At 40.0% G+C, this 13,601-nt stretch overlaps 2 protein-coding genes across 2 annotated transcripts; both read right to left on the bottom strand.

The window, feature by feature from the left end:
- Positions 1-306: 306 nt before the first annotated feature.
- Positions 307-2,202, bottom strand: LOC121264853 (protein CANDIDATE G-PROTEIN COUPLED RECEPTOR 7-like). Its single transcript, XM_041168165.1, has one exon. It carries the CDS (start codon positions 2,048-2,050, stop codon positions 734-736), a length of 1,317 nt encoding a protein of 438 aa, XP_041024099.1. The 5' UTR covers positions 2,051-2,202; the 3' UTR covers positions 307-733.
- Positions 2,203-11,102: 8,900 nt separating this feature from the next.
- On the bottom strand, positions 11,103-11,705 carry LOC121265891. The gene has a single exon (XM_041169556.1). The coding sequence runs from the start codon at positions 11,703-11,705 to the stop codon at positions 11,103-11,105; it is 603 nt and encodes a 200-aa protein (XP_041025490.1).
- Positions 11,706-13,601: the final 1,896 nt, after the last annotated feature.

The following is a 13,601-nucleotide window of genomic DNA, read 5'->3' on the forward strand; positions in this document are numbered from 1 at the left end:
GTATAGCATAGATATTTTTTTTTTTTATCGTTGCAATCAATAGATAGATAAATATGAAACCCGCTCAAAGATTTTATGGACATAAATTGAATTTACATGCTGCACTAAAAACTTGTCTCAATGCATAGAAACACTCACATCAACATGAACACCTATTTTCAGATTCATAAGCAACAAAATAATACATAAACATATGAAACAACAATGTTTGATCTGTGCGGCAAAGTTCAGGAAAGTAATTGAAGAAGATTTTCCGTATATGGATTTTATTGAACCACGCACATGATGCAGAACCAGAAAACTCAATGGTTACAACTTACAAACACTGGCACCCTGTTAAATCAAGTAACAATCATAAGGCAAATAATACAACGCTCGTCGTGCAATAGTTATAAAAAAACATAAAGCCAAATGGCAAAGAACAATGGAATAAGAAGTACAAAGAACATGATTCGAGCTCACCTATATGGCATGATTCATTACCATTCTTATGAAATGCAAAATGGAATTTTCCATGATCAGACATACAGGTATTGTCCCTTAAACATGAGAGTTAATATAACAGATTTAAAAAGAAACGAAAAGGAGAGTGCAAAACAGAAGGAACAGCAACCTGACCCAGAAATTCTATCCGTAAACCTGCTAAAAAAGTCCCAAATAGTCCCACACTTTGCTGCAGCAAAATTCCACAGAGGGAAGGCCAGCAAGAATCTCGTCCCATTACCCACCCAATTCAGAGCTCGAACTCTTCATCCCTAAGAGCTAACTCGGCAGCCTCTTCTTCCTCCTCGTCGAGAACAAAGTACTCATTCTTCTCCACAGGCCTAAACATATAGAACATCACCAAATAGAACGCGAGGCTAGCAATCTCCTCGGCCGCATTACTCACCCACTGATACTTATACGCCGCAATCGTCCTAAGCGCAAACACGACGATCCGCGTGAAATACAAGTACCCGATCACAACCATGTAAAACTGCCTAAAAAGAGTCAACTTGGCCAAGTTCCTCGCGGCTTTCCCGTCGGTCTTCGAGGTCTCCCTCAGCGACCGAATCGACCACACGATCGGGAATATGATTGCGCAGCAGCAAATAATGTCCACCAGCAAGAAAACCTGGTTCCAGGTCACCCAATCCTTAATAAACGGCCCGGTCTCGCCAATGACGACCGACGCAATGTTTGCCAGGACCTGAAGCGGGATCACAATCATCAGCACTTTCTTCTCCTTCTCCTGCAAGAAGGGCTTCAAGAAGGACCAACCAGTCCCGATCAAAACGATGACGGTGAAGAGCAGGACCAACCTTATGAACTGGAAGATATAGAACAACACGTCCCAGCCGTGCGGGGTGCCCGTGACCTTCACGTAATGCTCGTCCTCGGCGGCGCAGATCAGATTGAGAGCCTTCATGAGCAGCAACCCTGCCATGAGGAGATGGATCCGGTGGACGGAGCGCTTGTTGGTGTAGCAGAGGTAGATCCAGAAGGCTAAGAAGGCGAAATAGGCGAGGGAGAAGAGGAAGAAGAGGGTGGGGTGGTGGGTGAGACCTGCTGAGAGGTAGTCCCGGGAGTTGTCAAGGTCGAGGTTGTAGAGCTCGGTGCGCACGTCCATGGAGACGGAGGACTCCGGTGCGCAATTGGCGAAGAAGAGGGAGTACTCGTTGGGGGAGGAGACAGGGTAGGAATGGTTGAAGGAAGATGCGGGAGGGGGGGAGAGGTCTCGGAAGGTGAAGAGTTTGTAAGTGTACTGGGAGTCGAGGACGCAGAGCTGGGGGTTCTGGCGGATCTCGAGGAGGACCTGGAGAAGGGACTCGTCGGACAGAAGGAAGAAACCGAGGCGAGAAGGGTCGGGAGGGGAGAGAGAGGAGGAGACGGATACGGAGGAGACGGCAATTGAGATATGACCGGTATGGGTGAAGCCGAATTTCTCGAAGAGGATCATGGGGCGCGTGTCGGAGGTTATGGTTAGGGTTTTGATCTCGCCGGAGGAGGGCGAGAAGAGGAGGAGGAAGAAGAAGACGGAGAAGGCGAAGAAGGAGGACGTTTTCGTCATTTTGGGGGCCTGATGTTGGTGGAGGTGGAGGTGGAGGAGGAGAGGATTGAGGTTGATCGGTCAATTGGAGTGGTGAGCAGTTGGAGGAAGGAAAGAAAGAAAGATGGGGAAGCGAAGGATCCGAAGCGATGGTGGATGGAGTAAATTGAAGAGTTTCGTCCACTTTACGATAATGTCCACTTTGACAATATGCGTGGGCCCACGTGGTTGGTTCCAACGAACCGTCTCCGGCCGAGGCTGACGACAATCTCTCATAATTTTTGTTTCGGTTTTAGGCTACGGTAGGCAGTGAAAATAATTTAGAAGTGTTGAAAATATTTATAAATAATAATAATAAAATAATAAATAATAGATAAAAAGTAATAAATAATAAAAAAAAGATGAAAAGTAATAATAAAGTAAAGAATAATAGTGAGAATACTTGAGGTACTCTTGATACCCAAACGTAGCCTTAGCTTAAAGCATCTTTTGTTTAGATTTAGGATTGGTTTATTTTCACAATTCTTCTTAATTCATTTTATCTCATTTTATTTAATTTTTAAAATTTTCTATATAAAATAAAATAAATAATTTAACTTTTTCAAATCTTAAAATAAAAATAATATTAAAAAAATATATTTTAACAATATTTTATTTAACTTTTAACTTTAATTTCAACTCATCTTGTTAACGTCGTGTTTCGCACACTTTTAGACTAAGTTCCGACAACTCAGGTATTTGAAAATGGGCCCTGCAAAAAGTAGAAAAGACTGCAGTTTTAAGAAGGCGACCTAGGGTTCGGGTAACCTCTGATACCAAAGTTCATAAATATTATGAGAGGGTAGCAAATAAGTAAGAGAGTCTAGGAATCAAATAACTTTTTTGGTACCTGGAGCTGGCTATTTATACCGTGGTCTGGGGGAGGGTGCAAATAGTTTTTTTCTCCACAAAGTATGTGCCTTCTTTTCTGTATCTATTGTTAAACCTTCCTTAATGCGGCGTGACTCAACGTTGGCTCCATAAATGTGGCGTGTTACTTAGCAGTAGTGTCATTAATGTAGTGTGGTTCTCTAACCCCGCGTCTAGTCTATACGAGTCGTAGATGACCTGATGTCGATGGATCGAAGGCTCTTCGCATTTTCTGCCATACTTTGTGCAGGTTCCTGGGCTCTGAAGTCAGCCAGGGAATGTCAGGCTAATCAGTCTTGTCGCCCATTCGGCTCCCCTCCTTGGTAGACCCCCTATTCCCTATGCGTATTAGGACATCCTTGGGCCGAGTTGAATTAGGGTCAAAGTCTAGTGGGCCTTTCCTAGTAGGAAAATTCCCTTACAGTTACCTCCTCAATTCCTCCCGAACGGGTCTGGGGGGAATTCCTTTTATTTCTTTTGACCCTTTATTTTGCCAAATTCTCGGCCCGCCTTGCAGCACATTAAGCGACCGTTCACATTTCGCATACATGGCAACAAGACGTCAATTACGCTTCTGCATTAAATGGTGCCCCTTCGATTTCTGTGTCATGGCTTCGTGTTTTACAGATATTAACTTCGCACCTCGTATTAGCATATATGCTATGTAGCGGTTGCGTTAATCGAGAGATTCTGGTACTCGAAAGGGACACGTTGAGATATACAGAGTTATGATGCCTCGAGAGGGCGAACGTCAACCCTACCTATATAAGGACTCCCTTTCACATTGTGAAACCCATTATACTCATTTTGCCTTCCTCCTATTATTCTGTGATGTCTTTTTGCTTTTATTCTGAAGTTCCTTACCATTTCTTTCTATCCTTTATGGTTCCGAAGAAATCTTCGAGTTATGCTGAACAAGTGGGGCCTTCAGGCGTTGATCACGTTGGGCTAGTCGTGGCGGCCCCCTCCTAGATAGCTTTACTAGATACTCATGGCAGTCGATGGTTGTCTCCACCGAATTGGAAGAGTTAAGGGTGACCTATAAGATCCCCTCGAAGGTGGAACTTGTAGTGCCTTCCCCCAGTGAAGGCGTGGTGAATTCTAAAGGTTATGGTACTAAAGTGGCAGTGTACCCCGCCATGTTCTCTTGTGGCCTTAGGTTGCTATTTTGCCGACCAGTGCGTGAAGTGTTGAGCTTGTTTGATTTGGCTTCTGCTCAGCTCCCTCCCCTCACATGGAGGATTCTGGTCTTGTGCTGTGTAATCTGGCGCTGCACTTTGGAGGAGGCCGGATTAGATTTCGTTGACCTCACGGCCCGTGAGTTCTTCATTACTCATAACCTAGTGCAGAAAGGCCGACACATTTATAGTTGCCAGCCGGTTCAGGAACTGGCCCGAGTAGAGGAGCGGCATACGGTGGTGAAGGGTATTTCACCACCAATTGAAATACCTTGGAAAAATCTCATTGAAAACCCATCGGGGCTTGGTGCTTTGTCTTTGGCCATACCACCAATCACTTTATAAATATCTTCTTCAAAATGTATTTTCAACCAGCTCGCTCTTTGTGGATCAATAGACTCAAACAACAAACCATTAAGACTCAACCCCTCCAATTAGCCAACTTCATGAGAAGATTCTCATAATAATGCACAATATGGTTCTCGATCTCAAAAGGGGGAGAGAGCACTTGAATACCTAAATGAAGTATCTCAATAGCATTATTGAGCCGATGTAAATTAGCCACTTCATGGAAGAATTTCGTGCATTTATTGCCTTATTTTAACAAAGGATCCTGGATTTTTGTCGCCTTGAAGTCTCCTCCATCAACAACACCTTCTCCAATTCAGTCACAACCACACTCTTCCTTAATAATACCTCCTCCGAGGTATCTCCCATCAACTCCCTCCCCTCTAAAACATGCAGCTCCTAGTCTTCTGAATGTCAACATTTGCAAAAACTTTCAAATTCCACTTCTTTAAATTTTTCTTCAAAGCTTTAAGTTTACTTGCAAGAATGAAACAAGTAATGCCTATGAAATGATAATAAGACCACCAAGATCTAACCTTATCTATAAAGCCATTAGTAGCTAAGCACATATTTTCAAACTTGAACTACTGAGGTCTCCCATGAATGCCTCCACAATCTAATAGAATAGGAAAGTGATCCAAACAAACTCGGGGTGAAAACTTTTGGCACAATTCCAAAAAGTGGGCCTTCCACGAAGGAGACATGAGAAACCTATCTAATCTCGACCAACCCTAATTATTGGACCATGTGAACTCGCCCCCAACAAAAGGGAGATGCATGAGATCCAAATCAAATATGAACTCAGAAAACTCCTCCATGGCCAAGGAGTTGCGATGAATTCTCGATCGCTTACTAGGAAAGCGGGTATATTGAAATCCCCACCCATACACCATGATACGTCCCATAAATAATATAAACCCGCTAACTCCTCCCATAGCCTTCTCCTATCTCTATTCATGTTTGGCCTACATATGCTTACATAAGCCCACTCCCACCCACCCATCTTCAACATTTTTAAATAAACTAGCAATCGAGAAATTCTCAAGGCACTCCTCAATAAACTAGCGACCAAGACAAGATGGGCGATCTACGGGATAGACACAGTAGAGGCACTGGTAGCCTCCATCGAGCTGGTCTGTGGTGGTCCCAGCGCCTAGGAGACAAGAGGAGCAAGAGTGGTTCTAGATCTCGCACCCCAATGCTCTGTGGATTCGACCTCCGGCGGCGTAGCACCTGTCGATGGTACTCACTTGCCAATGGGCCTGCTTCACTCGACTTCTGTCTCCTCCAAATAGGGCCCGCCTGTTGAAAGGTGTATTGCTTTCCCGTGGGCTGAGGCCCAATGCCTGGGCTCGATTCTAATCTTTCCTTCCCTTTAATTAGATTAACAAAATGAGGCCCACTAATCTTTACCTAGCCCATTTGAGTGTGACGGCCTGAGGTACCATCCATTATGTTCCCTTCAAACAAATCACAGCCCAACCCAAGCCCAAGCCCACCTATTTTTTCTCCTCAACTCACCGTATAAGCCAGTTGATTTTTTCTTGCATGTCACCAAGCTAAATCTTCATCTCTGTTAGGACACGATGCGCCATTTCCTCATTCAAGCCGACAGCACTCCTGCCACCACCCTCAAGTCTATGGGTACCAATTGAATAGGCAATACTTCCTGAACTTTTTGAGCCTACAACTCCTCTCAGGTAGGCCGATGTGTCAAAGCTTGCTCCCACCCTAACACGTTCATGGGACTGCTCCAAAACCTGCAGTTGTTGGAGTATGTGATTTTTCTATATTGCTTAATACTGTCAGTAAGACCCTATATCGTCTTCAAAGAAGATAGTCTCTTGACACTGAATGACAATGATGTCCCCCTTATATACCATCATATACATGATAAGAAAGACTGATCGAGCTGATAGGTCGGAAAGTGTCTGTTATTAGACTTGTGTTCCCTTTCTGTAATTATCTTTACTCATGGGAGCTAATTATCAGACAAATGTTTTGCTGATGGTTTTGTATAAAATTTCAATGGAAATAGTCCTTTCCATTTTTGCCGATCTCTAGTTTTCTTTATCATAGCTACGATTGAAGTTGAAAATATTATACATCGGGTAATAGGGAATATAAAGTCAGTATATAGTATCGAGTAAAAAATTGTTGAACTAATGGCTATCAGATGAAACTATGAGCATTTTTTTTGGAAGAAGAAACTGTTCCTCCATGATGATTGATGATTGGTGAGTTATTTTGAAGCAACTATGAGCATTTCTTGCTGCCAAAGTTAATTGATGATGCTAATTAGGATATTGGATGTCTTCCGATTGAATCTAGGTTTTATATGACATGCAGTACCATGACACTTTTTTTCTTGCTTTCTAGATCTGATGTTTTAGGCCAGTTCATGCCTGTAGTTGGAAGGGACTGGCCTCAATCTAGGGTTGCTATAATTTTCTCCGCAATTAAGGTACTTCTTTTCTAATTTTAACCTTCCCAAATTGTCATGTGATTTGTATTGACTTGTTAGTCCTTTAATCTTACAAAACAAAATTTGGCATTGCTTAGATAATAAAGGAAAAAAGTATTAACTTTGGACAAAAAAATAGAGATTTATTATCTAAGATATGTTTCTAGGTTTGTATGATATACGAAGGGAATTTGAATTTTGATTGAAAGATTGTGGGTTTGACTCCCACTGTGGTTGATACCACTCCTCGTTTCAACTATTCTTCAATTACCAAGAAAAAGAGATGTGTAGGGCTTACTATTATGCCTTTTATACATTTTCTCTTCATGAATGACCACTTGTTAACTTCTTAGTAATTTACCAATGTATGTTGAATCTTTTTTCATTTTTAATTGCTGCGCATCATGCTTTTGTGGGATTGTTGGAAACAAGATGGAGACAAAACACACAAAGAAATAAGAAAATGGAAGAGAAATACGTCACTCTGTTTCATACTCTGATTCAAGCTTAAGTACATGGCCATAAAAATTCAAAAGAAAATTCTAGAGTCTAAATTAATGACATCTAATGCTATTCAAGTCTTTGGACGTTTTACACAACCATATGCTGCTAATAAAAAGACACTTTTTGGGTTTCACAATTTCTCCTGACTATAACTTTCTCATTAAAAACTTGGATAATTGTTGCTCCTTCAAATGCTGACGGAAAGTAACTCATCAATTTTAGCAATAAAATCAAGTTTAGTTTTCAACACTCTCCCTTAAACTTGACATCTTTCCAACACCGATCATCATCCTCAACTTCTGAAATGTATCATATTTGAGAGGCTTTGTGAAAATATCAGCAATTTGATCAAGTGACTTCACATATTCTACTTCTACGTGCATGTTCTCAATGCATTGTCGAATAAAATGATACTTTGTCTCAATATGCTTGCTTCGATCACGAAACACCGGGTTCTTTGCTAGAGCAATGGCTGACTTACTGTCCATCATGATCTTGGTAGCTTCACTTTGCTCAAAATGGAGTTCCTTCAACAATATCTTTAAGCAAATTGCATGACAAGCACAAGCAGTAGCAGCAACATACTCTGCTTCACAGGTTGAAAGAGAGACTATAGGTTGTTTCTTAGAATACCAGGAAATTGCATTATTTTCCAAAAAGAAAGCAAACCCAGTAGTACTCTTCTTATCATCAATATCTCCAGCGTAATCACTATCGCAATAGCCCATTAATTTGAACTCCTTTGAAGCCGAATAAAAAACTCCATAATCAATAGTACCTTTAAGATAACGAAGAATTCTCTTGGCTGCCTTCATGTGTGTCTCAGATGGATTTTCCATAAAGCGACTCACAAGTCCAACTGAAAATACAATTTCAAGTCTGGTACAAGTCAAATATCTTAAACTTCCCACAAGACTTCTAAACAATGTTGGATCAACCTTTTGTTGCCCTTCCTCCTGTTTTAAAAGTTTAACTCCACCCTCCATGGGCATGTTGACAGGATTGCAATCCAACATGTTGAACTTCTTTAGCATTTCCTTTGTATGGGCTTCTTGCGAGATGAAAATCACATCCTTCATTTGCTTAACTTCAATTCCCAAATAAATAGGACTTGAGTCCCATATCACTCATCTCAAACTCTTGAGCCGTCGCCTTCTTAAAACCTTCAAACATCATTTGATTATTTCTTGTGAATATAAGATCATCCACATAGCACAAAAAACAAATAATAAATCTTTATATTCCTTTTTCACATAGAGTGCATATTCGTGAATGCATCTAGTGAAGCCATTCTCTTTAAAATAATTATCAAGAAGACTATTCCAAGCTCTAGGAGCTTCCTTTAATCCATATAAGGCCTTTTTTTAATATAAGCACATTGTCTTCATAACCTTCAATAACAAAGCAATAATAACAAAGCCTGAAGGTTGTTCAATATAAACCTCTTCCTCAAGATGACCGTTCAAGAAAGCAGACTTTACATCCATCTAATGGATCTTCCAGTGATTCTGTGCTGCAAGTGATAGTAATAGTTGGATGGTCTCCAAACGAGCAACAAAAGCAAGAACCTCTTCATAGTCAATGCCTTGTTTTTGCTTGTAGCCCTTTGCAATAAGTCTTGTCTTGTATCTTTCTACTTCAGCCTTGGAATTCTTCTTAACTTTATACACTCATTTGACTCCAATCGCTTGATTGCCACTTGGAAGTAAAGCAAGTTCCTAGGTGCCGTTCTTTTTAATGGCTTGAATTTCCTCCTCCATGGCTTGTATCCATTTCTTATCTTTCATAGCTTCTTCAAAACTCAAAAGCTCATCACTAGAGTATAAGCATAATAAATTCTCATCTTCTAGCCTTTCAGTGTCTTCATAGAGATCCATGAGGCTTCGATATCTACGAGGGCCTTCACTTGAGCTAAATGAAGGAGAAGATGATGATGATGCTATAGAGGACGATGTTGGCATTGTTGGAGATACTTCGCCTTGGGCTTCTTGTATTGGAGTTCTTCTTCATCAAAATAGGGGAGAAAATCATAAGCAGTTTCATTCTGTGTACTCCAATCCCATGTTGCATCTTCTTCAAATTCAACATCTCTACTAATCATGACTTTGTTGTTGCTTGGATTGAAAAACTTGTAGCCTTTTGAGTTCTCATCATAGCCGATAAACACAACCTTTTTACTCCTATCATCAGACTTTGACCTCTCTTGCTCTGGTACTTGAACATAGGCAATAGACCCAAAGACTCACAAGTGTGATATATTTGGCTTCCATCCACTCCATGCTTCTTGGGGTGTCACATTCTTCAAACTTTTGGTAGGTGAACAGTTAGAGAGATAAATTGCACATGTGACCACTTCAGCCCAAAACTATTTTGGCATCGACTTGCTTTTCAACATGGTTTTTGCCATATTGAGGATTGTTCGGTTCTTCCTTTTGACAACTTCGTTTGTTGTGGCGATCTAAGAACGGTCAAGGGACGACGAATTCCATGTGTCTCACAAAAGGCCTTGAATTCATTGGAAGTGAACTCTCCACCTTTATTGGTTCATAGAGATTTAATCTCGTAGCCACTTTCTTTTTCAACACAAGCTTTGAACTTTTTGAATGCCTCAAAAGCCTCACTCTTTTGCTTCAAAAAATAAAGCTATATTTTTCGTGGATAGTCATCAATAAAAAGCAAAAAAATAAGAGGTTTTACCAAGAGATGAGGGCTTGTTTGGACCACAAACATATGCATGAATAAGTTGAAGCGGCTCAGTGGCTCTTGAATTGGATTGCTTGGGAAAACTCTTTCTTGAATGCTTGCCTAGTAAGCAAGCTTCACATAAATGATCGGGATGATCAATTGTTGGAATACCTTTCACCATCTTCTTTGCTCCCAAATCTCTGAGCCCCCCCCAAATTTAGATACCCATATCTCATGTGCCAAATCCATGATGGATCTTTAACACAAGTCTTTAAACACATGGCTCCACTGGTCTTCATATCCAATAAGAACATGCGATTTCTTGTCATAGAAGCCTTAGCAATAAGATTCTCTTCTTTATCTCTATGCCAAAGAAAGCAATCTTCCATGTTTATTTTGAAACCATTCTCCATAAGTTGCCCAATACTCAAAATATTATTTTTCATCTTAGGAATGTAATAAACATTAGGAAGAATCTTATGGCTCCCGTTCTTTACCTCAAACAAAATTGTGCCTTTGCCTTTAATCTCCACCTTTGATTCATCACCAAAATGCACATGGCCCGTCACTTTGGTGTCAAGTTCCACGAATTTGCTTATATTGCCCGTCATGTGGTTGCTAGCTCCATTATCTAGGTACCACATACTCTTCTCACTATTGGGTTCTTCCTTAAGCGTAATGAATAATGCGGGCCCTCCACATCTTCCTTGTGTAAAATGAGCTTTGTCTCCTCTTCTACTTTCTTAATTTGACACTCCCAATAATAATGCCCATATTTTCCACAAGAATAACATTCAATTTGACTTTTCTCATTCTTTACATCATTGTATCTTTCATGATTGCCTCTTCCCCTTCCATGATCTCTTGAAAAATTCTGATTTCTTGCCTCTTGAGAAGAATTTTGCTCAGCTTTTCCTCTTTCACGACCAAGTCCTCGTCCACAGCCTCGACCTCTTCTGCGTCCTTGGCCTCTTCTACCGTTTTCTTAAGCTTCTCCTTTAGCTTTCAATGAAAGCTTTGCTTGCAAGGCTTGCTCCACTTGCTCTTGCTTGCCTCGGTTCATTCTTTCTTCATGAGCCTGTAAGGATCCATTTAATTTGTCGATGGACATGACCTCCAAATCTTTAGATTCTTCAATGGCTACCACTACATGGTCGAATTTGAAGTCGAGAGAGAAGAGAATCTTCTCAACAACACGAACATCTTCCAAATTTTCTTCAAGCCTCTTCAGTTGATTCACCACCGCCAAGGCTCTTGTGAAGTAATCTGAAATGGATTCACTCTCTTTCATCAAAAGAGATTCAAACTCATCCCTTGTTTGAAGATGCACTTTCTTCAATTTTTCAACTCCCATGACGGAATTTCGAAGAGTATCCCTGGCTTGCTTGGAGTTTTTTTTGTTGGCAACCTTCTCAAACATGTCATCATCTAAGCCTTCATGAATAACGGTGAGCGCACATTGATCTTTCTTCCTTTCTTTCTCCAAGGCTTCCCTTTGGACTTGATTCAAAGACTCCTCATTTTGAGGTTCAACGAAACCTTTCTCAACAATCTGCCATAATCCTTGGGAGCCAAGGATAGCCTTCATTCGAATTGCCCAATTCTCATAATTGAACTTGGTGAGTTGTGGGTATTGGAAGGAAAGAGTGGCTCCTTTAGAACCAATGCTCTGATGCCACTTTGTTGGAAACAAGATGGAGACAAAACACACAAAGAAAGAAGAAAATGGAAGAGAAATACGCCACTTGTTTCATACTCTGATTTAAGCTTAAGTACATGGCCATAAAAATTCAAAAGAAAATTCTAGAGTCTAAATTAATGACATCTAATGCTATTCAAGTCCTTGGACGTTTTACACAATCAAATGCTGCTAATAAAAAGACACATTTTGGTTTTCACAATTTCTTAATTGGCCTTAACTTTCTCATTAAAAACTGCCCCTTCAAATTCTGACTGAAAGCAACTCATCAGTTTCAGCAATAAAATCAAGTTTAGTTTTCAACAGGGACATCATTTGTTTTCATTTTATTTTACTGGGGACGGGATTCATTTGTGCTGCATGTGAGTTCAATGTGTGATTGACCACTCCTTTTTTTATCAACTTCAAGATAGATCAGACGAGACTCTGGGATTTTTCTTATGATATATGGCACTCCCTTCTCACGTCCTGTTTCATTGCAGTAAGTTAGTAATTCAATTTTTTATGAAAGCGCTTGCTTTCTTTGGAGTTGGGTTTAAATGATTTTTTTTTTTTTTGAGCGGTATGGTTGTAGAGTCTTCTGAAATGATCTCGCTCTTTCATGTATTGATCGCATGTCTAATATTTTACATGCACTGTTTCTGAGTTTTTTACTCAATTTGAAACAGGTACAAAGACAAAATGGTTTACTGGCAGCTTTGTCAAATCTTTGGCATTGAAAAGTTATTGGCAATTTGGTGGCATCAGCTGTAATGTGATGTTTGAGTTTGGTTAAGAGTACAAGTTAAACGATCTAATTCAACTATTTACATCAGTTTCAGTTTGGTACAATTGACCATTTTACATAGTATCAAAGCTTACTGGGAGATGTCAGTGGCATAAGTGTAAAGCACCTGGCACTTCATATTTTTAAATCCACATGATTATCATAAAACACCTATTCACACCCTTCAACTGTAATCTGGATTTGTTCCACTGAATTTTCACAAAGCTATTGGCCGTCAATCTATGATTTATCATTCATGGTTATTGGTAAGATCTTTCCATTTAGCTGCACCTATCTCAGACTCGCATACCCTTAATGTTAAAGGCAAGGTTCAAATGAGAAAAGACTTGCAATGGATACAAGGAACGGCATAGTGAGCGACATATGCTTTAGGGAATTGTAAGCAGTGAACATAGGTTTACAGATTCTCGAACAGAACCTTCGAAATTGTTAGCCAATCCATGGTTAGGAAAGACAGCTTTGGCAAACTGAAACATCACAGTAGCCAAAGCAAAGAAAGCAAAACTGACTCCTAGTGTTGACTCTATGCTTAACTCCCTATTTCAATGAAACATTACATGTGTCGAGTTGCATTATTAAGAGAAAACTTGGCCCACACATGAGGAGATTAATAGAATTTATAAATTAAATGATTTACTTAACCTCCTCCCATCAGTTTAAATGTTTAGGAAAATTGGAAATTCAACAAGTTTTATTTAAGATGTTGGGGCCCGATTTAGCATCTGGAAAACTCATTTGGGTATCAAGGGATGTTACTCATCATCCCACAATACACATTTTATATATTTTAAAATTATTTTTTATTTTATTTTATTATTGTTAAATTAATTGAGTTATTCTACTTATCATCCATACATTTTATATTTATTATAAAAAAAAAAAATTAAAATAGGTGAGGTGTGTGGTGTGTGGTGTGTGGAGAAGATAAGTATTGAGTAGAATTATTTTTAGTTATCTGGATCAATTTATGGGCCGTTGTGGTTTATTTTTATAGCTTA

The sequence above is a fragment of the Juglans microcarpa x Juglans regia genome, chromosome 5D, assembly GCF_004785595.1.
Source record: "Juglans microcarpa x Juglans regia isolate MS1-56 chromosome 5D, Jm3101_v1.0, whole genome shotgun sequence".
In the NCBI taxonomy this organism is placed as follows: Eukaryota; Viridiplantae; Streptophyta; class Magnoliopsida; order Fagales; family Juglandaceae; genus Juglans; species Juglans microcarpa x Juglans regia.

Bases quoted from the DNA above. Each gene is read 5' to 3' on its own strand.
- LOC121264853 (XM_041168165.1), bottom strand. From the start codon at position 2,050: ATGACGAAAACGTCCTCCTTCTTCGCCTTCTCCGTCTTCTTCTTCCTC.
- LOC121265891 (XM_041169556.1), bottom strand. From the start codon at position 11,705: ATGAAGGCTATCCTTGGCTCCCAAGGATTATGGCAGATTGTTGAGAAA.